Source organism: Aplidium turbinatum, chromosome 4 (genome assembly GCF_918807975.1).
Source record: "Aplidium turbinatum chromosome 4, kaAplTurb1.1, whole genome shotgun sequence".
NCBI lineage: Eukaryota > Metazoa > Chordata > Ascidiacea > Aplousobranchia > Polyclinidae > Aplidium > Aplidium turbinatum.
The window spans coordinates 4037180-4063144 of NC_137475.1; the positions used below are offsets into that span (position 1 = coordinate 4037180).

The following is a 25965-nucleotide window of genomic DNA, read 5'->3' on the forward strand; positions in this document are numbered from 1 at the left end:
CAGACTTTCTCACCACTTGGCCACGCAACTGATGCTTGAGCTAAAATTAACTGTCTAGTGTCTATAGCAGTAAGCAGTGTAGCACCAGCCTGTTTGTGAGGAATGTGAGCATGTATTAAATAATGTAAAATCATTCATTGAATCTTTATCCTCGGACTGGGAAAGCTTTTTGCAGAGCCTAATCCTGGCAGTTTTGCATACTTGTAGAGGCTTTGAATCACCGACGCAGGCCCGGTCACCGAGATTAACAGAGTGAAGTTTCCGATTGTTGAAGTCTTGTTGTCCGGGAATTATTCCATCCATTAGATTCCTCTTACTGGAGAGAGATCTTAACGTGCGTTGCTCAAGCACACACCCCGAGAGTTGAACCAGCACCGCTTGATTTTGAAGCTTCTTTGTTCCAGAAGTCATGCGCTAACCAACTGAGGTATTGGGGCGGACTGGTTAGACTTTTTGTATGGTAGGCTAGAAAACATTGGTGACTGGTGTATAAGAAAGTGAAGTTGAGAATGAGTGATCACTAATGTGTCATGTTACTCAATCTTCGCATTTAGTTACAGTGATTACAGTAGGTCAACTGGAAACTCATAAATATATAACAATGAATACATTACCAGAAGACCCTCTGCAGCTAATGGAAGTTATGAAGAAAACATCATCTTTGCAAATGTTTGATGATTTTATCATTTTCTTTTTGCGTAAAGAGTTACAGGTGAGTGTAATTTTTACTCTTAACCTTGTAAATATTGTGTATGACAAGTAATTTTTATTTTTCTCGACTGTCAAATGTAGCAAGAATGACAGCTATAGTATGATATAGCGATGTGTTTCACCCGGGATTTTTTTCATCTTTTTTAAGAGTTTAGGCCAGAACAATCACTCCTTCTAAACAAGTAACTTTAAATTTTTTTGGCATATATTGTCCAATCCTTTTTAAAGTCCAATCCTTCATATAAGTCCGATCCTTCATAACTAAAGGTCTAAGCCCATAAAGAATATGTAAAGCTAAAGACTGTGCATAATTTTTTATGCTGTGTATGTGAGTTTCACCTTTTAACAATTTCACATATGAAGTTGGAATTAATCTACATCTACAAACTACCCCAAAATGGCAATTTTTCTCTACACATTGGTAGTTGATACTTCAGTAGCTTAAACAATCATAGGCGCCGACTTTTCCAAAAACCTTGGGGGGCGAGAATGGTTATGACGTCATAACCATAACGCTATTTTACTTAATTAAAATAGTATTTGATTAAGCTTACTGTCTTGTTTATACTGTATTGACACCGAGGTCGCACTCCGAATTTGTAGAATCGCTGCTTGAGACGATAAGTTTTACTTACGCAAACGCATACGCCCAGTCGTAAAATTATTGATATTGTTAGCAGGGTTGTCAGATTAGTTGTAGCCTTCCCTTCCAGATTGCATGTCACTTTGATTCTAAATTATTCTAAATTTATTCTAGACATTTCATTTTAAGTCTAAAACAAAATACCATTAAATATGCAGTGAATGTTGTAAATATGATATAACTTACAATAAGTAGTGGTGAGAATCTTCATGTTGAAATGAAAATATCCCTACGATAAGATGATGCCAGCAAATTTGTTAGGCAGTGGCTATTTGACCGGCGCCGGTCTTTGAATCTGAAACACTATTTGACCGGTCATGACGTCACTATACAGTCACTTTTTTCTTTTTCTCTTTCAAAGCAAAAGACGAGAAGCGGATATAAGTTCTAAATCCAACCGACTCATTCAACTCGTTACGTGGCACGTGCGATACGTCGCCGCCTCCGACTCTAGAGGGACTGAGTTCGATATTACCCGGAAGCGTTCTTTTTTTTATTTATTTTTTTTTAACTAAATTTTGACACGAAGTGCATTTTTGTAGTCAGTTTTTAATTATTTTTTATGTCTTTTCAAATGTGAGAAATAAACTTAGAGTTTTTTTAATTTGCTGGAATTTGAGAATTTCTCTGGGTAATTTTCCGATTGTGGCCGTGCTAACTACTGATACGGTATATAGCCTACATAATTTTTCAATTCAGACACGTTTTAAACTTTTCAAGGTTTTGCCACCTTTTCCTGTTCATTAACGTGCTGGTAGGTCTATATCGATTTTTGTAGTTAGTATCTTTTTCGTCCCGGACGCGTTAATGACGAAAAATAAAATGATTGATTGATGTGACCATGTTTGCCGAACGAAGCAATACATTTTTGCTCTCAACAAGTTAGTTATATACAATGCTTCTTTTAAAACAATGGTAATGGTATGTAAATGTAATGCAACTCAAATTAAAAATTGACTACAAAAATGCACTTTGGGTCAAAATTTAGTTAAAAAAAAAGAACGCTTCTGGGTAGTATCGAACTAAGTCCCTCTAGAATAGGAAGCGGCGACGTACCACACGTGCCACGTAACGAGTTAAATGAAATGGTTGGATTCAGAACTTATATGCGCGCTTCTCATCTTTTGCTTTGAAAGAGAAAAAGAAAAAAAGTGACTGGACATTGACGTAATGACGGTCAAATAGTGTTTCAGATTCAAAGACCGGCGCCGGTCAAATAGCCACTGCCAATTTGTTATCAAGTTTGTAGCCTTTGTTCACCCCAATTTTATGTCTGTGCCTGCGTGCTTGTTGAAAAAGTTTGTCAAATGGTTGGCAGTGTAAACGATGTATGCTAACAAATGAACACAGCAAGTGAAAGAGCAACTGTTTTTTTCTTTATATCATTAGAATTCTTGAAAAATGTACGTAGGGTTGCCTCCTGCTGTTAAGCCTTGCCCAGTTTTGCCTGTTTGTGTAAGAGCTACCTTTAATAAGTTAATTGCTGTACATCTGCTAAAAAATATCATACCGTACATACAAATATTAGCCTACCCTAAAAGTGTTTCCAGAAAGCACTATAATCCATTATTTGAGTGTAATTTTGCAAAAATTTTCCAGGGGGCATGCCCTCGGACCCCCTAGAATACGCGTGTCTTCGAAATGTTCTTACTCTCCATGAGTTTTATTGCTTCCCTTCAATCCCTTGCTCAACCCACCAGGATACGCCACTCCGTAGAGCCATATTCTTCCTACAATAAACTTCACATACGCTTGGATTTTTGAACTTCTTATCTAACTTCTTCGATGCAACAAAATATGAAAATCAATAAATACCGTACCGGTAGGCTACTTAACAATAACTACGGTACCGGTACTGTATTCTGTAACAACCTAAAAACATAACAGATTAAAAGTAAACTTAACATACATGGAAATATAACCCAGTGTTAAGTGTGCGGAAAGTCCTGTCAGCTAACTAGGTTGCGCACACTTCTCACAGACAGGCTTTCGCGCCAGAGAGCGTGCAATTCAGCAACAAAGTTTCAAAGAAAGAGACGGAACTAGGACAGAAAGTTACGCGCACGCGTTGCAGCTACTAAATGCAAGGAAAAAAAGACAATTACCGAAACAATCTAGACTTGTCTAAACAATCCCAATTTGCTTCTAAAAATTATTCCAGATTCCAGACATTTTTTTTCTCTACTAGACAGTTTGTTTTGATTCCAGATCTGGAATCAATTATTCCAATCTGACAACCCTGATTGTTAGCTCATAATTGGAACAGTTGGAAAACAAGTCGATTCATTTCATTTTCGTGCGAGTGAATAACAACGATCAAGACAGTGAAGTTATTGAAATAAAACGCAAAAAATCATGATCTCAAGCAGAGTGGAAACCCGCTATCAGTTTTATTAAAGGCATACTAAAGGAAAATTTCAAACCGGAATTAAGCATTAAAATGAGTAAACTGAACATTCAAGAATACATTTCAAAAACAATTACCCAAAAAAATTTGTTTTCAATGGCGCTGGCAAGGCCCAAAGTCCAGTGTTTCATTTATTTTCATTTTTTTCAAAATGACCAAAACGTGCAAACACAGCTCAAGAATACGTCATAAAGTCCAGCAATAACAAAAGCCACGTTACCAATCTGATGTTTTGAGCAAACTGTCTGCTGTTTTGATGTTAAAATGTGCTGTTTTGATGTAAATACATACATAGCCTACAGTCAAATCGCCCGCAGTAACAATTATTGCGTGATCGGTTGATTGCTAGACTTTATGACGCAGACTTTATGACGTTCTTTACAGTCGCACGCTTCGTTGCTCAGGCCAATTTCATTTTGAAAGCTCTGACAAAAGCACGCGCACAATGGTGGTCAGACCGCAATGGGGCAAAATTTTATTGAAAATCGTTTTATGGTAGCATGTTAAACACAAAGAACGTGGAAAATCGCCAAGTCAGGTTTTTCCTTTAATACCCCTTTAACCTCGTTTTGCTAATTACTTACCTTCAAAGTAACAACGGTGAAGTGTTTTCTCTTCTGTTTATTATACAGTATATATATATTTTATTTGCATCAGACAAAGCTGTCCATATCCAAAACAACGAAATACTACACAAACTGCAAATGCACAAATAACGAGCAACAACAACAAAATAACAATGTAAAACAACGAAATACTACACCAACTGCAAATGCACAAATAACGAACAACAACAACGAAATAACAATGTAAAACAACGAAATAATACAGAAACTGCAAATGCACAAAATCTCACTAAATAGGCGATCTACTGTTACAAGTTTACAGACAATGGTACGGTAGTGTTACAAGTTAGAAGAACTGAAAGTGTATCACTATCAGAACGATAACAATCAGATGACATGGCAGCCATCAAAACTAGATAACAGCATACATAGAATTATAATAATGAATACGGTAGTTTGATATACGATGACAATCAGACCTCATCAGGGAGGCAACTACAGAGTTAGACGATATTTCGCATCTTCCAACAAAAGAAAAAACATATTTACGAAGTAATGCATCAAATGTTATGATGTTGCACAAGACTTGATGTTCACGTACGCTATAGTGTTTGGGCAAATTGTGTATAATTCTAAATGCATTATTGAAGGCAACACGCAGGCGATTAATGTCACATTGATGATAATTTTCCCACAGATGACATGCATACATTGGAGTACAATATGAACGGAATAGAACATTTTTAATATCACTGGAGCACTTGTAAAATTTTGATTTTAATTTGTTTGCAGAACAGTAGATTGATCGCACTTGTCGATTTATATCCTTGTCGTCACACATTGCCGTGTCAAGAAAAACACCCAACTATTTGACACTGTCTACGAATTTGATCTCACTTCCATTGAGCCGTACAATTGGATTCAAATTTAACTTTAAGTGATTGGTTTGGAAGTACATAGCAAATGACATTTATCGAAAGCCTTTATAGTCTTTTATCGAATACCGTATATACTCGAGTATAGGTCGAGATGTTTGCAAATGATTTTCACCTCAAAAAGACAGGTTCAACTTACTCACGGGACAAGCCGTTGTCTCCAGCTCGGTAGTTTTCATAATGAACGCATTGGGCATTTTTACTGTGGAAAAATCATTGCCGACGTAGATTACGGAGTGTGAAATGGCGTCGGCCGCGAAGCAAAAGTTTTGAATACGTTTATTTGCAGTGATTCAAACGTAATTTTCAAATTTAATGATTTCTTGTCAATTTTAGATTTTATACACTTGTTGAGCAATATGCAAAGCTCACGAGACAAAACAGCAGAAAGAGCTGTTTTAAGAGATCAATTTTTTTTATTTTTGCGTGTAGGATATAATCGTTTTTATTACGTAACATTCCGTGATTGTTGAAGTCGATGTCAAATCTTAGCGGCCGCATAAAACAATGATGCCAGGTTAGCTAGGTGATAATAGCGGTAAGAGACGTCGTTAATGCAGGCAATATCTGCGACCAAGACCATTAAACACCTTTTCTTTTATCGGTTTTCGATTTAATTCTCACACATTGTGAACAAAACAATGTGTTCTGTTCAATCATAATTGACCTCAAAACGGGAAGACCTCGTTGAGAATAGTGCCTCTAATTTAGCTGGTTTACTTAATATTGCTGTGAATGGTTACGTGACTATTCCAGCAGCGTAAGTTACTCTACATTCAACTTTGAAATTTCCTTACCTTCAACGATCATGGTATGTCAATGCCAATACTTAGAATGAACCAATGAATGGTAGTGTCTGGAATTAGGTGGTCAAACAACTTATACATGAGATCGATCTATCCACGAGTATAAACGGTAGTACAGGAGTGTATATAGATGATGAGTGTATATTGATGAGTGTATGAGAATGAGATGTATATATTTTCACAATATATATACATCAATACAGTGCTTATTGAAGCAAAACACTGAGTGACAGTTTTGAAAAATGCATTTTTTTTAAGCTGTTTTTACGTAATTGTTTGTTGTGTCGTAGTTTCAACTCGATAAAGTTTGCTAAAATCGATTTAAAAATCTAACAAACGTTTGGATAACTCGTGAAACGAGAATAAACATTCAATCATTCGCTTTTTCGCTACCACGCGTTTTGACTTTGAAGCTGCTCCTCACGCGCGAAAAACAAGCAGTGTGCGACTGTGAGCGTGCGTGTCGTGCGCATCTCAGTAGTAATTCACGTTCCAGAGAAAGCCATGCGATCAGCTGCTGTTTTGTGGGCAAGAGCAACGTAGGCTAGGCTGTTTTTTGCTTTCGGCATTCTGTCCGTTTAAATGATCTAAATCTCTTTCGCGAAGTATTTTATCTTTGAAACACCACTTGTAATAGCCATTTTTGTTGCCCCTCAACTATAAATTTACGGGGGGCGCCGGCCCCCGCGGAAGTCGGCGCGTATGTAAACAATATATGTTCAGAGTGCTAGTAACATTTAACTTTGGGAACAAAGTGATGTGGCTACTCCAAAAATGTAGTGCCGTTATCGCTGCTACAAAAGTACGGTAGTCTACACAACGAAAAAAATGTTTATAAACCAGAGCTTTTTTACCATGTGAGCAATTTTATGAATTCCTCATGGCTGGTTTTTTTTTTCGGTCATTTATCGGTCATTGACCGATTTTTTAGCAAAATGTCCGAAAAAAATATATATAGTCAATTCGGTCAAAATGTCCGAAAAAAAAACAACGTTTCTCAGCGAAACTTAATGTTGTAGCTAGTCAGGAAGTGCAAATTTTGCTCTGTATCAGCTACTTGAAAGGAAATATTTTCATCAGAAAAAATGACCGAAATAAATAAAAAATGACCGAATTTTTTCAAGTTATTTTGGACAAATGATCGAAAAGTCTCAGCGAAAATAAAACCAAGCCTCATGGTATAGTAGGGCTATAGAATGGAGCCATTTATATGGTCTTGTGATACTGAGAACTAAACAATAGGCTTGATTTTGATGTGTTTATAATTTACCATCCACACACAAAGTAGCAACAATTTTTTCAATAGGTGTTATTAGTTTATATATATGTTTTAATCCGGTGGTATCCTCGTTACTGAGAGTGATGGGATTCACTTCCAAATGCTGCAGTCGCCTTCACACCCTACCTCTACATGGATCTGTCTAACGCATCCTCTCTTGTCAAGCCTACCTTGCTGCTTTCCTCCTCAACTTGCCTTTTCCACGTTTTCTTGGGTCTTCTTTGTTTCCTTCATCCCTCCACTTGCAGCTCCAGCGCTCTTCTCAAAACATCATCTTTATCCCTTCTCAAAACATACCCACACCACCTCACTCCATCTGCCTTTGCCAACATTTCAATATTTTCATTCAAACCAAGCAAATTCAGAAGTTCTTTTGTATTTCTTTTGTCCATCAGCTTCACACCATACATTGCCCTCACTAATCACCATCACTCTCTCAGTCTCAGTTTTTCTTAAAATCGCCGATTCGTTTTCCTGTAAGCACCATGTCTCACTTCCGTACAGCATTGCAGATCTCACACAACTAGTATAAATTCTTCCTCTCATTTTCAACGGAAATCTTTTACCACATAACAACTCTCAACACTTCCTGAATATCACCCAACCAAACCCGGTAATCACATCAATCACAACGGCAAAGATTATAGGAGAGAGGACAAAACCTTGGTGTATACCAACCTTAACCAAAAACTCTTCTGAAAGGGCAGATCCAACATGAACTCTCGTCATTGCACCGTCATAAAGACTCATTACTGTTCGGACGAGTGTCTCTGGTTCTTTTTTATTGCTCATTCCATCACTCTTCTTGGAACTCTATCAAACACCTTTTTTGCATGACCACGAAACACATGAAGTCCTTTTTTTTATCCCAATATTCCTCTTGCAACCTTCTCAAAATAAAAATAGCATCTGTTATTCCTTTCTCGGGCATGAATCTACACTACTTGTCCAGGTTCACTAAAGATCTTATCCTATTCTCCAACAGCCTTTCCACTACCTTCATTGCATGCTCTAACAGTTTTACTTTCCTGCATGACCCACAATTTATTGCATCACCCTTTTCCCTTGAAAATGGGTATCACCAAGTCTCCCATTCATTTGGCATTCCTTTTCCATCTAACACACGTTAACTGATCTCCTGCATTGCTTTCAATCCTATATCTCCACTAGCACGTATCATTTCCACAGTGACTTCAAATATATATTCCAGGAGTCTTCCCCGATTTCATATTCTTTATTGCAATGCATCACCTCTTCTCGAGTTACTCTCTTTATTGGACCTATAAACATTTATATGATATATAATGTTTAGAATGAAGTTGTTCCCTCATTCATGAAACAAACCAGCAAAGGATTATTTGGTGAACTGCTCAATGCTGTTGAGTCCATGTATATGTCCATGTGTTGGTAAGTAACACGTATTTTTTGTTGATAGTTTAATTGATACTGAGAAGTGATTTAAAATGGTTCTTGTAAGGATTTTTAAAAGCTGATCAAGTCTTTATGACAAGTTTTGAATGACTCCATTTGCATGTTACCATGTGGCCAATTGTTTGCTTGGCATTATAGCTCCTTATCTGAAAGCCCAAGTCCAGGGGAGCAACTAGGGGGGCTGTCTAGTCGGCATGACAGCCCCCTTTAAGATTTGCAACTTCAAGAAGAGGGACGACTAACTAGACTGAGACTTACGTACTACTTAACGTGTGTCCGTTCAAGCTACGTCCTATGCATACCAAACTTGTTTCACGCTCAAGTCGCATAAACCGCAATACAAAATATTAAGAGACCGTCATTTATTCACGCAATATGATGTCATAAAAACAAAATGGCTTGGGAAACCGGCTCAGCTTTACGCTTACAACGGCATGAAAAAGAAGCTTTGCAAAGCCATCATTTTAACAAGTTCTCATTCTCAGGTTCAATCGTTTTCTTCTTCTTGCCTTTGTTCTCTCAAAACAACACACGCGCGCACCACATGCAGAAACGGATTGTCATGCACGACGCACGTGACTTGCAGGCGTTTTGCGGGCGGCGGAGCATTTTTCAATTTTTTTTTTATACCCGATAAAAAGCGGTTTTTAGATTCGATTCTGGATGGATTCGAATCTTAAGGATTTGAAATTCTACTTTGGGCATCCCTACTTAGGATGCAACCTTATTAACCCACAAAACGAAACTGCAGCTGGCTTTAGGCTAGTCTGATTTGTAATCTTCGTATGGTGCCAACTTCACACATTCTTAAACCAATTTTATAATTTTGGTATCAAAAAGACGGCAATTAAATTTTCTTTACAATCTTGGCGTGTATCCAGGCCCTAAGCTTGCGTGGACTACTTTTTAAAATGTGGGCTTGGAGAGCAAACAATTTGCTGCCTACTTTCGAAAGCGCGGGAAACTTTTTTGAGAGAGTAGCAAGCGCGGACAGAGCGAAAACGGTCGCTTCGCATGTCACAGTATTGGATCATTGCGCTGTCAAATTACACTAGGCTGATATTCTAACAATCTAACTGTGATATATCCACTTCTACAAATAATTGTTAGTTTTCTCTCTCGTTGCCGACCCCCTTTGATTTTTTCTAGTTGCGCCGCTGCCCAAGTCTATCTTTATTAAATAAGTTTATAATATCGTATCCAGATAACAGAGGGAGTTTATGCAACATCCTATCAACTTCATACTATCAGTGGAACCCTGCTTACTTGACCATCCAGGCCAGGGAGCTGCATTTCAGCAGTTGTGCTGGTAGATTTACTTTAGAGGCAAATGCTTATTGTTGTGACAATTGCGACATTTTGACATGCAACAAATATATATCTTAAAAATGAGAAAAAAGCGTAATATTAACCACAACAAAAACTCTCAATTTTCGGAAGTAACCTATAAACTTAAAAAAGCTACAGTTGTAAAAACAAACACAAGCAACTTGCAAATTCTCAAAACATATGCACAGTCAAAAAAACAATTCCAAATTTGAAGAAAAATTGCAAGGTTAGCAACATTATTTTTGTACTTCCTACCTGTCATTATTGTGCAGATGCATTCTATTTAATGTGTGAACTGCGTGCACAGTGCACACGTGCTCACAAAATCTTTTATTGTGCTAATCAAGTAAATTTTTTGACCACAAGCAGTCGCTTTTGTGGAGTTAAATTTGCGGTTTTAGATGTAACATGTAGTGGTCGCTGTTTGGATATCGGGTGTATTGCCCAAATCGGTGCTGCTGATGGAAATATCTTCATCCTAGACACCGAGGTGGTGTTGGTGTTGATACAGAATACAGTACAGTAGTCAAAAAGTCAATTAAAATTGCAATGACTGGAAATACATTAGCAACATACAGGTAATGATTTCCAGGGATATTTAATTATTTATGCTGTGTTTGTAATATTTTTTTAGGTTTTACAACTATATATCTACTTGGAATAAGTCAAAGAAATTGAAGCAAGAAATGAACAATATTTTAAAAGCTTGCTTGAAATGGAAAATGAAAGGAAATACGAACGAAACATTTTCAAAGCTATTTGCATTTTCACTCCAGGTTAGAAAATGAAGTCTTAGAGTTAAAAGTTGATTGAATTATTCTCAGACACAGAAAGCTTCTTTGAGGGTTTAATCCTGGCAGTTTCGCTTACTTGTGGAAGCTTTTAACCAAGGCTGTGGCGTCGGACAATATTCTACTCCAACTGCTCGGTTTTTAAATGGCCGACTCTGGACACATCAAAACTACTCCACAGAGCTGTGGAATCGAGCGAAAAGATACGACCCCGACTCCTCGGTTTACAACTGGCTGACTCTGGACATGCCAAAATCCCTGCAACTCCACGACTTCGACTCCACAGCCCTGGTAGAGTTGTGGGATCGAGCGAAAAGATACGACCCCGACTCCTCAGTTTATAACTGGCCGACTCCAGACACGCCTACTACATTCTTCTGACTCCACAGTCCTGCTTTTAACCACTGCCACAGGCTCCGGTTACCAAGTTTGACAGTTTCTGCTTGTTATTGAAGTGTTGTCTGTGAATTATTCCATTCACTAAGTGTCGCTGAATCGAGAGCGGTCCATGGAATACTTTGCTCAAGTGCTCATCCCGAGAGTCGAACCAGCACTGCTTGGTCTTCGAATTTCTACATTAATTTTTTTTGCTTCAGTTTATTCAACGGCATTTGCATTTACGAATGGAAAGTTGAACGCCTTCTCAACATGTTGTTGTTTTATGCTGTGAAACCTACTTTTGTGTAAAATCATACGAATTAACGTTGTATATACACAATGGAATTACTGTACCTATTTATTTCACTTTGTCATGAAACATACAAATTATATATACATCTTGCTCTTGCAGCTTCATCTTCAAGATCTTGAGGAAGGAGATGATGAGGAAATTGTTTTGGAATGGAAGAACGACAAGGAAACAGCCAATTTTTCAGAGTTCTGTAAATTGATAGAAGAAAAATTTTACCCCATGGTTCAATCATGGCTGTAAGAAAATATCAAACTGAAGTGATTTATAAATAATGTTGTTTTCTATAACAAGGCATGTTTCCGATGCAGTAGCATACAAGACAGTCACAGTATCAAACTCCACTGCAAAGCATGGTCAATGGGAAAGGATTGCGAATGAAAACTGTGAAAAAGTTTTCAACTATTAGTTTTCGGAAGTTGAAACCAGCTCCTTATATTCAAATCTGTTGGCTAGGTTGAGCAAACTTGCTCTATCTAGCATACTATTGAGATTCTTATGTGTTAATTGTGACAGATATATACTTGTAATGCAAATTATATGTATTTAAGAAACCACTGTATATTCCCGATAAAATGCACTAATACACTTGAAACAGATATGATCTATGGCAAAGTGTAAGCTCGGCAAAATGATAGGAACCTTTTAAGATAATTCCACCTTCCTTGTTTGTTTTTTTTTACTTCACTTCCCATCTTTTGCTAAACTGTTGATTTTGCATCTTACTGTTCAATAACATTTTTATTCTTTTTATCTTTCTTGTCCATATTTGTGATGTTTGTCGGCTGCTTCCAGTTAGAGTTTGCTTGCTTGCAAAATCGTGTTTAATTTAAACCTTTGTTTTCAGTGTTGAAATGGATCTGATCAGCATGTTGTGCAATGATGTCATTCTTCCCATCCTTGAAGCTGAAGCTAGCAGGTACATTACAAGAACCTGTGCTGGGAATTATGAAACCAGGTTTTTGGGAGATGGCCATGACGTCCTGAGAAAGGTAGGCTAGGGTGCGCTTCAATGTAACATAATAAAGTCTCGTTGCGATTGCCTTATGATGGCTTTCTATACGGGTACTACCACCCTGGTACAGATATCCATTATCCAAGGTGCAATGATAAAGAAGCGTTAATCGTGTAAGTAAGGAATTCTCGTCAAATCGTCTAGTGGTGAGATGTCCTGGCGACAGGTTGGCCGTGGTAAGTTGTCCGGCAACAAGGTCGGCCGCCACAGGATGTCCAGTGTCCCTTTCTATACAGTTTGCTTATGCAACCAACCAACTATACCAATTTCTTGTAGTAGCCTACTGTTTGAAATGTTATGTTCCAAGACCATGGATTATCTTGTGATTTATTTTCAGTGGGCTCAAACACAAGTGATACCATGGCTGAAGCTTGTTTTTGACAAAACATTTGATGCTATCAAATGGGAAGAAAAACTTATGTACATCCTTTATGACTCTTACACGAAGCTAAGAATCAACGAAATGTTTGACGTCATCACAGGTATGACGCCAAATTAACAATTAAGTGATTTTACATTCAGACTAAAGCAGCAGTGTTTTTGGAGCTTGACTCAACTAGAAAATTCTTCTTGAGTTTATTTTGACGATTTTTTACTTGATTTGAAGTTCTGATCTGGATGCTGTGGTTAAAATGTTTCAGAATCACTTGTTCAGAAGAGTCGCGAGCAATCAAAACGAACATTGGTGTTGGTTTGATGATGTATATTTTTACTTTAGCTTGTCCCATTGATCCAGAGCACCAATGCTGCAGCTTTAGTTAGTTAGTACACGGTTTTCCGACCTTTGTTCCCCGTATTGCGAGGGTTAGACGCCAGCAAACTTCGATCCAGTTTGATGGCGGCTTTCCACGTACTCCTATTTTGAATGTTGACCGCCACAAAGAGCCTCTTTTGGATGCAGCTATCACACCATCTCTTCTTTGGCCGTCTGCGTGGATTACGCCCTTCCACTTCCAACGACACAACTTTCTTAAGACAGGAATCCTCTTCAATTCGTTGCATGTGGCCGTACCAATGAAGTCTCTTTGAAGACACATTTTTTTCTAGATTTTCCTGAAAGTTCTCCTGTTCTCCATGATCTGAAATTGTGTCTCCAACACACTCGACTACGTCCTCATCTCATCAAGACCCTGAAGCATGACATCACAACGAGGGTGCTGCATCCTGGCAAGTAGAGACGTTGCTTCGATATCTCACGTTGTTGTTGACAAATTTATGAAAGAATTCTTGGCTGGTTCCTGTTTTGGCAGTTTCTTAGCCACTTATACTAGTTGATATTTACTAAGTGTCGCTTTTAAAACTTAGAAAAATGTGCCCTCCTTATCCAAACATACTTTTCCTCTGTATCTGTACCATAATTTTGCCAACTTGTGAGCTAAATTCCTAAATATGTTCACATTGTTCAGTCGCAATGACGTTAAGAGTTTTTTCCTCAAAGTGGTTTACAGCTGTTGAAAAGGATCCTTGAATATTACAAAAAGCATCAAAGTAATGTAGTTTCAACTTCTGTCATAGTCATCTAATCTGTAAAGTTTTGTAACTAAGACTGTGTGAAAACTTGGATAAGGAACGTACCTTTGTGGTTTAAAGCAGTGCTAACTGTAAAATTAAGTGATACCTCGAAAGCCCAGTTGACGTAGAAACATTTACGAAATATTAAATCATAACAAAAAAGTGCACAAGCACGCACTACCTTATCACTGATTGGACAGACTTTAAAAGTTCATTGTTTTGACAAAATGCCAGCCTCCTCAACTTTTCTAACTTCGTTTCCCAAAAACCGGTAATGTATTTTCTCTCTATTTTAACGTTGAATTTGGTTGCTTAGGAGCCAGTACACAGAACATCATCACCATTTACATTGCGTCAGTTAAAGCATTGCGTGAGCTTGACGTCAGTGGCGTTGTCATGGAGATGGTCTTGGAACCTTGCACACACTACCTCACGTGAGCGATGGCAATTAATTAGACAGAAAATCAGATCAGCGTACCTTTCCATGAAATATATTACAATCAGCTTTAAAATTGTTGAATTTCTTTACGTCAACTTACTTTCAGTTTGAAGTGACAACTTTTTTAAGTCCTTGTTATTGGACAGCATATTTGGTCTTCATACGACATCGTGTTGAGTAGGCTGTTGGTGTGTTAAAAAGACTTATTCAGCGTTGGGAATAGGTAAACGATACTTGTAACTAGAGATGTACCGATATATCGGTGATATCGGCCATTTTTTTAGTATTGGCATCGGTATCGGCAAAATTTGGCCGATACTGTGGCCGATACTAACCGTGTAAAAAAAAGGCGTTTGCTGCAGATTTTCTGCAGAAGCAAAGATATAGATTTTTTAAAGTAGTAACTAACGTCACATTGATGTAGAAAAATAACAACCTGTTCAAATTTTTGATACCTCACACTCCCATGACTTCATGCGCGCACCTTTTGGCATTGTTTGCTTACACTCAGTGATTCTTTCACTCAAACATAACGTTTTGTTTCAGCAGTTTTGCGTTGTTCGATTCTTAAGTTGTGAAGGAGACTCAATTTCTCCAATATCTATTATTTGTGTTTCCTTTTTACTCTCAGCAGAGGATAAAATCAGGCCAAGACTACCCAGGTAGCAAAAATGTATAATTTTGCATCGTTTTTAGGTTGCTAAACGTTTGAGAAACCCATGTAACTTGGTTGTTTTTAGTAAGCTGGTTCTATCAGTTTGTGATTTAATTTCCACCTTTCATTGTAATAAACTCACCAAGCTTAAACAATGTTATGGCAGAGTAAGTACGCTCAAATGAAAGCAATGGGCCTACGAATCCTCACTAAGCTAATCAATAAATAGTCTTGTTGCGCTCATTGTGAAGAAAGGAGCGTCCTTCCCGGCTATCAGCACAATGCTGAGCACTCACTAGTACAGGCTGTACAGCGAGCTGTTGCGATTCGCTAACCATAACGGTGTAGCTTCCACGCAAACAATTTAGGGGAGCAAGTCTTTTAGGCGCAGACAGTTAGGCGCGCACACTGTGGTGTCACGATATTTAGGTGCGGAACACTGTGGCACCCGTTCATTTAGGTGCTATTCCTAGTAAAGTCTGCAGATTGTATCAGCTTGGCAGGTAGGGCAATGCTTTTCACACAAAATGTTATATTGAACAGAAAAATATGTCATTGCTTCCATGAGTGAAACTTCTTAAACCGCAATGTTTTCACACAAAATGTTATATTGAACAGAAAAATATATTGTTTTTTTAATGCGCGTGTTCGGCATTTATTTGTTAGTCCAGGTTTGCGTCGGCGAAAGCTTAATCAATAAATTACTCAAGTTTCCGAACATGACTTAGGAGTTCACTTTTAGTTATAACTACACTAAACATCAGTAAAAAATATACCGTAGTCTATATTCAAGCGGGTGGTAGGCTTGAGTGAAGAGTAACTTAGTTTTCCGTCAAAACCTCGACTAGGTTTTGCCAAAGCTGAGCTGATACAATCTGCAGACTTTACTAGGAATAGCACCTAGTCCTAAGTGAACGGGCGCCACAGTGCTCCGCACCTAAATATCCTGACGCCACAGTGTGCGCGCCTATTTGACAGGCGCCTAACTGTCTGCGCCTAAAAGACGTGGACCCCAATTTAGACCATCCAATCAACTATGTTTCTCGGCAGCCGTTTTGTAGCAAGAATTGACATCGACAAGAATTGAAATGGCTAGTGTGGAAGCTACACCGTTGTGGTTGGCGAATCGCAACTGCTCGTTGTACTAGTGAGTGCTCAACCTTGTGCTGATAGCCAGGAAGGACGCTCCTTTCTTCACAATGAGGTTGTCATTTTAGGCGCAACAAGACCATTTTGATTTTGGTGAGGATTCGTAGGCCCATTGCTTTCATTTTGAGCCTACTTATTCTGCCATGACATTGTTTAAGCTTGGTGAGTTTATTATAACGAAAGGTGAAAATTAAATCACAAACTGATAGAACCAGCTTACTAAAAACAACCAAGTCACATGGGTTTTTTAAACGTTTAGAAACATAAAAACGATGCAAAATTATACATTTTTGCTACCTGGGTAGTCTTGGCCTGGCAAAAGCTTTTCAACCAAACGACAAGCGCCCTTAGGTTGCATATTACTTGTCGAATAGTTTTTGTACGACTACACAAATTACTTGGTTTACATTGTACATCTTATTATCAATTATGATAGCCTATTTGGAGAGTTCGCGCAAACACTTTATTAATTTTACAGAAAACCTATTATGATGTAATGTTTCTTCCCTTATAATACCCCAGTCCTCAATTACGGTGGCCTTTCATTACTAAAACCTACTATTATGAGTTTATGACACAACAATGCAGTTGAGATTGGATTCTTGAATCTTTAATAAATTATGACAATTGAAAGCTTTTTGTAATACTTTTATGCAAATAAGGTAAAACTTAGCATTTGATATAATTCCTTGCAAATACCAAAATTACTTCTTTGAGTAACAGCAAAGTATCGGCCAAAATATCGGTATCGGCCTAAAAAAGTGATATCGGTATCGGCCAAAATATTGGTATCGGTATATCTCTACTTATAACACCGTTGCGAGCGAAAACGTGTCAAAATTATTTTCGATATTTTCTGAAATTTCTGTTCAGATTTTCACCGTTTGTGCTATGTTAGTTAAATAATACTTTGTATAAAAACAAGTGACTGAGTGGGATTCGAACCCAGGTCTTGTAGATAGTCAGACAGACTCGGTACCTTTTGCACCGTTTCACTGAGCTATTGTTCCTCCTAAGATGAGGTCTCTTCATCTTCCAGGCAGAGGGAAGATGCGGTGAGAATGATCATGCAAGGATTACTGTGGGATGATGGTACTAACGATCTTGCCGCCGAATTAGCAAATAACTTGATTGCGGATGAAACCTCTTGCTGGAACGAAAGAGTCACGAACAAGCCAGAAGATTGGTTGCCAGACCCTCGGGAGGCGGACCCCAGTGAGTTGACTAATTACTGCTACAGTGGTGGCCACACTGCAATGCCATCATCACAGTTAACACTTACATTGTAGATCAACGTAAATCGTATGTATGATGCCCCATGTAGTATTTGATAACTGGCTCCCGAGCTTGAAAGTCTCCTCAGTCTTCTTGCTGTCTCACACAGTGTTTCACCGTGGGTACATATGCAGATATAGCGATCATTTAGGCCCAGATTTAATTTTTTTTTTTGCCCAACCGATCAATTCACGGTGTCTGTGATGCTATGTAACATTCTATTTGAATGCAAACATTTACAATACCCCACTAATCGTAACGGCTTTTTGAAGAGTTGAAGAGTACACTAATTGTATCAGGGTTGATCGGTTTAAACCGGGGCGGTTTAAACCGCCTGGTTAAAACCTGGTTTAAACCGGGCAGTTTTGACCACCTATTACTGGTCAAAACTGGTCAAAACCCCTTTAGTGTATGAATCAAGTTGCTTTTCAATTGAATTAAAAATATTACCCTCCATGTTTAGTAATGATGTTCAACTATATTTTGTTTTGATCAACAATAACCTAAATGCTGGATTTAGAACAAAAAATATTCAATTTCTCTGTTTATTTTTAATATTTCAATCAGTTGGTTACCGTATTTTACGGACCATAAAGCGCATCCGATTATAAGGCGCACTGTCAATAAATTGCTTTGATTAGTTGTTTGTTCAGACATAAGGCGCACCGGGCTATAGAACGCAAAGTATTTTAAGGAATATGGGTTACCGTATAAAGCTCATTAAACAAAAATGCGTAATAAATGTAAGCAAGTCACAATAGTACAATGTGGCAATGTGCAAAAGAAAAATTGGGCCTAGTGAATAGCACAGTTGCTAGTTGCTTTTATCGTAGTTTATTGTGTAAGACGGTGGTTTATGTATATAATAATAGTATCGGAACTGGTTTTGAGTGAAGGCAATAATGCACTACTTGATCCATACATTAGGCGCACTGCCTTATAAGGCGCACAATCAATTTATGAGGAAAAAAAGGATTTAAATTGCGCCTTATGGTCCGTAAAATACGGGTATTTTAATTATTGAGAAAATTCAAATTGAAGCGTTTAGAACGAAAAGTGACTAAGTCACATTTTCACTCGAATTGAGTTAAGTACAAAAACGTATTGCTTTCATTGTCCTTTGTCACCAGACACAAAAATATTTTGGTATAAAGCTTGCTAAGCCATCATTTTCGAATACAGGTTTTGAGCGGAAAGGTAATTTTTTCTTTTAAAAGTATCTAAGTCCGTTCTGACCAATAGCGTCGAGTCATTTAACCACGTGACATGATTTTTATTTTGCTTTTTGATCGGGTTCCATTTTAGAGGATATAAAGTCATTAGCTGGTTACCGGTTATTTAGACTGGGACACTGCCTCTGGTTTAGGTAGGGTAGGTGAAGGATAAGGATCATTGGTACTGTTAAAAACGGTAGTGTTTTTATCAGCTTTTAATTGTAGGCTAGATATTTTGCAAATAAGGATCAAATACCAGTAGTATTTATAGGCCTACTGCTTTCGAATCAAATTCAGCAGTCCACAGGTCCAGTTTGCAAGAAGTTTAGCAGTGCAGACTTCAATATTCATGGGACATGATTAGGCTATTCGATAGAGTGTTGGTGCCAGCAGATAACGAAATGAAGTACACTTAACCTAAGATTAAGTAGCCTATTAGATTGGACTATTATTTTTATAACTTATTCTGTAAAGGTCCTAGCCTATCCACCAGTCTTCTTTACTTCTATACCAGTGACGTTCGGTGGCTTAAACCGTTGGGAAAGCAACTTGTAAATATGCTGCAGCAAGGTAGTAGGCACGAAGGGCGTAACCGTCGGGCGAAGCCCGAAGGCGTGTTGCCGAAGGCAACAGTTCCAGCGAGGGGTCTGGGGGGCCTCCCCCAGAAAATTTTGAAAAACACTTCCAATTTGGTGCGCTCTGAGAGCATTTCCAAAACAAATCAAAAATAAAAATCTGTCAAATTGTGCTTCGCCTATGTCGTGATCATACATCCATTTAATGTTTAGAAGTCATGAACAATCTTAATTTTAACGTTGCAGGACCAAAATCCAGTGTTAGACATGGAATAATAGTTGTCTAAATATTTAATTCGTCATGAATGTTCATTCTGAGATATTCAGTTAGGCCTACACTACAAAAACTAACACTTAGGCCTAAACATTACAACCGCAAGCAATTTGTACGAAAAGCTGGATAAGTTTGCCTCCTGCGTATAGAAGCTTAACAAACTAAATATTGCACCCGCACCTGAACGTTCATTGGCGAAGTAACGTTACATCAAAACGCTGTAAAAAGGGCAAAGGCATGACTATGAAAGCTAGTACAGTAGGCTAAAGTACATGGCGAGGAGACATAAAAAAACAGCAACAATTATTTCGGCATTATGATGCTTGTGCTGTGTACCGTGACGAGAGACCATTCTGACGAGTTAGTCTAGCCGCTCTAGCGAATGTATGCATTGACGTCACTGCGGGAAAGCAAGACTCACTTGGTCTCACCATAACACATCTGATTGGCTAAGCAGCTGGTGACGTTTTGCGAAACGAGTGAGGATTGGATAAAACAAAGGCGTTTTTTGACATTTTTGAATCTGGGTAAGCAACTTTGATAGTTGCTTCCCTGGAGCCTCAGTGATTGTTTCTGACAGAAGCGTTTGCGTTAATTGGCATTTATAGGCAAGACATGCGGTTTGGTGAGGACTTAGACTACTCACAAGCGTTACGAGTAATTCTAGTCACGAATACAGTAATTTTCAAGTTAAAATAGACATGATAAAAATAATAATAAGTTAAACCTAGAATTCAGTCATTATATTTTGCATAGTTTTCGCTCAGGTAAGCACTGCTTTCCCTCACCGATCGTCACTGGTGTATACTACACTACTAATGAAGGGAAGAAGGTTTTGAGAGTGTACCCAATTATTATTATGTAGTCTAGTAGGCCTAACCCAATTTTTATTCTACTGTACATTGCCAATGAAGGTGGGGAAGTCTCTGTACTTTACCTGTTTTTTACCCCATTAATTACCAGTAACAGTTATTATGTGCTACCAGCCTAATTTTTTCAAGATATTTCTAACCCAAAATAATTCTTTGCAAATTATTCCAATGTCATATTAGTACGAGGTTTGAAGAAATATATTTAAATAGCTTACTTTACATGGCAAATTCTGTTAGGCCTATAGAACACTTAAAAGTGCTTAAGTCCATCATTTGTGTCTAAAAGTGCCTAAGTCCAGCAATTTTGAAGAAAAGTGCATGAGTCCAAAAAAGAATATTATCAATATTTTTTGACAAGTTTAACTAAAAAATCAATTAATTGTGCAATCAGAACTAGGTTGGGGTTGTAGACACTGACATATGGTAAAAACAAAAAAAATCTTTTAAATCTTGATTTTACAATGCAATTGAAAACTATACATGTCAATATCTCCTTACTAGTATTTTGCGACTTAGTCACTTTTCGTTCTAAACGCTTCAATTCTAAAAATAAGTTTCTGATGAATCAAAAAATGCTTGGTAGAACGATGAACAATTAGCACAGCCAACTGAAGTACAAGAATTTATTCGAAAAAATTTTTTTTTATGAAAAACATTTGCCATCAAATTTTGTCTGACAGGTCGGTATTGGCGGCAATTAATGAAAGTTCAGGCGGCCATGGCCGCCAGCTATTTCGAGGCCTGCATATCAAAATGGTCACAACTCACAACTACTTTTATATTTCCTAAATAGCCCAGGTAGCCGACCATTCACTACATAAAAATATTTTTTTGGGTTTTGACCAGTTTTGACCGGTTTAAACCTAGTTTTGACCGGTTAAAACCAGGTTTAAACCGCTTAGTGATCAAAACCAGTTTTGACCACTTAGAGATCAACCCTGAATTGTATTTGTTTTAATTCGCTCAGCTTGATATATCGCGTGGTATTGAGGATGAGTACACTTGTAGTAATAATATTATATATATATATATATAATATATAGGTGATGTTGTTCATGCAAAGCATGTGATTTAAGCTGGTATTACCAATGCGACAGTCTTTTGTACACTTGAACCTTACCACTCTTGCATATATTGGAAAACCTATCAACTTGAATCATGAGCTTTCGCCCTCTGTTGTTCAATATTTACTTACTGCTGCGATTACATAACGAGTTTTAATCAAACCGATTTATATAAGCAGTTTTTCTGCCTCAAAAGCATATTTTAAGTCTCTTTAATCAGGAGATGTGTTTAACCTCGAGTTTTTGAATATGTAGATAAAGCTGATAAGTCTTCACGTACACTGGATATTGTAACTTTGTTCATCGGCATGTACGGAAGCAAAGAGAAGTTCATTAAGGAATATCAGGTTGGTGTTGCCAAGTGACTGTGTCGTGCTTGGGCCTGGTGTCAATTAAAAACTCGAGCTTCAAAAACTGCAATTGGATATCTTCAAACAACAGAAAGTAAAAAGAAAAGTGAAGCAGGGAAGTGTTTTTGCAGTCGCACCTTGCATTGGTTTGCGTATTGGTCGTATAACTCTCATTGTTCCTTCCACATCAACGGGGTAATGCAACTTTACCTTCTATGGTTCCATGGTTACCATACAAGAAAAGTACCGGTAATACCTTGCACAAGTTTGTCTTGTGTGTGCTTGAAACTGTAGTGTAGAATAACTATTATGTTTTCCAGTTTTTCCAATTTCTTTGTTCTTTCAGAAACTTCTTAGCAAGAGGTTGCTCCAGGGATGGTACAATGAAGAGAAGGAAGCCTCCGAGTTGCGGAATTTGGAGTTACTGAAGAAAAGATTCGGTGAAGAAGACATGGGCAAGTGTGCTGTCATGTTAAAGGTAACTGCCCTAACGGGTAGTCAGCATTTTTTTGCATAGCTTGTTCGGTTGTCCAATAAATCATTTGCTGAACAACAGATTTTTTAAACTTTTAATCACATTAGTTCATTTTTGGAGCTCCTCAGAACTTCCAAACAAAAAACGAAATTCTTCACCCGATCAAGAAGTTTTTCCGGTTTGAGAAGTTAATCAGTCAAATGTGTATATTTTTCCAAAAACCACTTTTAATGCCGAAGGCTTAGTATAAAGAGAACCTTATTTTCTCATCCCCGATGTTTGGATCCAAGTATGGGGCTCACTTTATTTTCTACCACTCCCTCGCATAGAGTGTCATTGATTGCCCCAAATTTACACGGATTTATCTTTCTCATTAGGATATAGCGGACAGCAGAAGAATCAATTCGTACGTTAAAGAGGAAGTCTTTGCCAAAGAATCAGTTCAGGTTGTTACTTTAAATATTTGATCATCATAATGGGGTTTGTGCATCACAATGGCGATCCCTTGCAAAAATAAGCTTGCTGTATCACGTACGAAGAACAACTGCCAAAAAAGCCAGTTGATAATAATTATTATCAATGATAATAATAATCTGCGATGACATGGTGCGATTATTGTGGGAATCGAACAATGGTCCATTGTTTGCGAGACAGCTAATATGACAAGTTAAACTGATGGTGAAAATTGAAGATATTAATTTTGTCTGAAAGCGTGGGATTGTATTTGGAATTAGCCAAGTAGTTTCATTATCTCCGTTAAATTTTACTGATGTTACAAATAGCTTTTCTGGATATTTGAACAATCACTTTCAATATGAAATTGTGGTGTGAAATTTTATTTTGATGATTTTAAAATGATTTTTTTTTGTGTAACTTCTGAATCTGCTTATTGAAGTTTTGAAACGTTATTTTTATGTTTAGTTTCCACATTACCAACGTAAACTGGTTACAGCTTGTGCTAGTTATGCTTCTCATTTCACAGCCGGAAATGGAAGTCCATGCGTTGGTCGTCTCAAACCAGTTCTGGCCGGAAATAACCAACCAAGATTTTGAACTTCCTTCACCGCTGGCGGACACCCTGAAATCTTTCAACAAAGGATACGAGAGTTTGAAGGTGGAATGTTTGAGATCGGCGTTTGTTTCTACATAATGCTTCGGACCCAACTTAAAATGGCGCCGTGCAAAATTACTATTTCATGCCAGCCATGTTCAATACAATCATGAGAAGAAGTATTTCCATTGCCAATATTTTCTTTGTGTAAACACTAAATGTGAACCCACCTAGCAAAACCTGTTCTTTTTAGATTGATTCTACGTCTGTGGACGTTGCGTTTTTTTTTTTTGGTGGGAACACGAACACCTGGAGATGCGGCCTGATTTGTCACATTATGCAGATTTTGATTACAGCTACTGCTAGTGTTTGACTGATATTTTTTGAGATGTTTTTACTTTTTGCTGTCTCTTAATGATATAAAAGCTTTTTGTTGCCTTGGGGAAGCAGTAGCAAATGAGAAAAAATAAGTTAAAAAACGCTGAATCAAAGTGTAATTGAAAAATTAACAGTCTGACTAAAATCTTTGAAATCAAATTGTCTTTGTTTTTCTCGGGAAAACAGTAAAGAAAGCGTAAAAATATAATTTTTAGATTAATTTATTTAAATCGTCTCCCAAAAGTTAGCAAAATCTTAACGTTTCTGCAAAATGCGGCAAATCAGGCCGTATCTTTATGTAGCCATGGTGGGAATAGTAATTTTTACGAAGGATGCAGCGAACTCATATGGATCTACTAAACTTTCTTCACAACTTGGAATTTTACAAAACATCATGGCTGGATTTTTCAGCTGCGTGGCCGAGTGGTGGGAATTCTGATGCGACGGTTGTCAGGCCGCTGGTTCGACACCGCTCAAGAGCATGTGGCTGTCTTTCGCAGGACACTTAAAGGCATGCCTCAAGGTGGACACAAAGATTGGCTTCTTTTCTTTCCCGTCTACTCAATGTATATTTCCAGCTCCGCGGGCATAAGCAGGACGCGACGAAACCTTAATGTTGAAATTGTATCTACTTTTTCTATGTTCGGTACCTCAAGATATGATTTATCACACTATTCGTGATTAATATCTATATAAACCTTTTCCAGGCCTCTCGCAGCCTCAACTGGCTAACCGGGGTAGGTCTGCTTGACATCGAACTTGAATTGCAAGATCGTACACTGGAGGTTCGTGCGAGCCCTCTGCAGGCTTCTATCATCTACCTGTTCCAAGACAAAGGTTTGTGCACTACCAGTGGCAATAGTTGTTTTGAACTGGCACCATCTTCATACTCCACGTGATCGAGTGGTAAGAACGTTTAACCAACGGTTCAAAGGTTACAGGTTCGACTCTCACTGAAAACACGCGGCTGTGTCGTGCCAAGATAATGCCTGCATTCGATTATTAATTATAGAAAAACGTTCAATCGTTGTCTGTTATCTCCTTGCAAGTTAATTTGTTTCTGAACTGATCCTCCAAAAGCTCATATGTTCACTGTGGATACTGATTTTATTTCAAAATGTTATTTGAATTAAAACCTCTGGAGTAGATGCGATTGTGAATCTGATTGTAGCAAAATGTCAACGTGCCCTCCAATAGCTAAGTGCTGATGTAACACGGGCTTTGCATATTTTCACCATTCGACAATCACTTTTGACTTTTGTGTGTTATTATTATTATCGCATTGCGTGTGAGCATTCTTCACAATTCATAGCACATTGTTAATGTTTTGTTGCTGTTCACTGTTTGTAGTGTATATTATAGTCTTTACTGAAGTGTTATGTGGCTTTCAGTGAGGGCTGTAAAAAATAAGTTTTTTTGTAAATTTCAGCCCATTCGTTGTTTAAATGACATTTAGTCAGTTGCTGGTTGCTAAGCCTGCTAAACGTAACAAGAAATTGATTAGTTTTTTTTTTTAAGTTTCTAGCAATAGTTGCAACAAAACTAATGCTAGAAAATATTACAATCTTGATGAAAACCGAAACTTTGCAGTACGGTATTTATTTGATTAGTTGTTGAAAATAACGCTTTTGAAGGTTTTGAGAAAAAGCTTTAATTTCAGGTGTTACCATAAATAGTTTTTTTAACAGCTAGGAATTTTCTCAAATTGGAGCATAATTCCTTATCTGGCAACACTAGTTTTGTCAATCTAGCCACGTCTAAAAATAACCCCGGCAGCTGCCCACTACAACCCTGCTTCTAGTGCTACTGGTACATTTTGCGAGTTCTTTGTTTCCAGATGCGTGGACGTTGAATGAGCTTAGCGACAAGTTGAAGATACCCGCCACGGTCTTGAGGAGGAAGATGACTTTCTGGCTCCACCAGGGAGTTCTCAAGTGAGTTGATGAGAGATCGAATAGATCAGAGTTGCAATTGCGAATGCTTGAGCTGCATGTTGTGGCCATTTGATTAGTAACTAACACACAACACTGTCTGACAGTAAAAGACAGTACCATTTTCTCCCTCGTACCAACACCACTAAT

At 37.9% G+C, this 25965-nt stretch overlaps 1 protein-coding gene across 1 annotated transcript in view; it reads left to right on the top strand.

Annotated features, from left to right (window-relative positions):
- Positions 1-565: 565 nt before the first annotated feature.
- Positions 566-25965, top strand: part of LOC145769327 (anaphase-promoting complex subunit 2-like) — a 30494-nt gene continuing 5094 nt past the window's right edge. Inside the window, exons 1-15 of the mRNA XM_082580927.1 lie at positions 566-712; positions 8660-8754; positions 10742-10883; positions 11689-11825; positions 12434-12578; positions 12939-13083; positions 13649-13768; positions 14430-14547; positions 17396-17571; positions 21886-21977; positions 22327-22458; positions 22833-22901; positions 23438-23569; positions 24592-24721; positions 25722-25818. Of these exons, the coding sequence (XP_082437053.1) occupies positions 602-712; positions 8660-8754; positions 10742-10883; positions 11689-11825; positions 12434-12578; positions 12939-13083; positions 13649-13768; positions 14430-14547; positions 17396-17571; positions 21886-21977; positions 22327-22458; positions 22833-22901; positions 23438-23569; positions 24592-24721; positions 25722-25818 (1841 nt within the window). The 5' untranslated portion in view covers positions 566-601. The remainder of the gene's footprint in view (positions 713-8659; positions 8755-10741; positions 10884-11688; positions 11826-12433; positions 12579-12938; positions 13084-13648; positions 13769-14429; positions 14548-17395; positions 17572-21885; positions 21978-22326; positions 22459-22832; positions 22902-23437; positions 23570-24591; positions 24722-25721; positions 25819-25965) is intronic.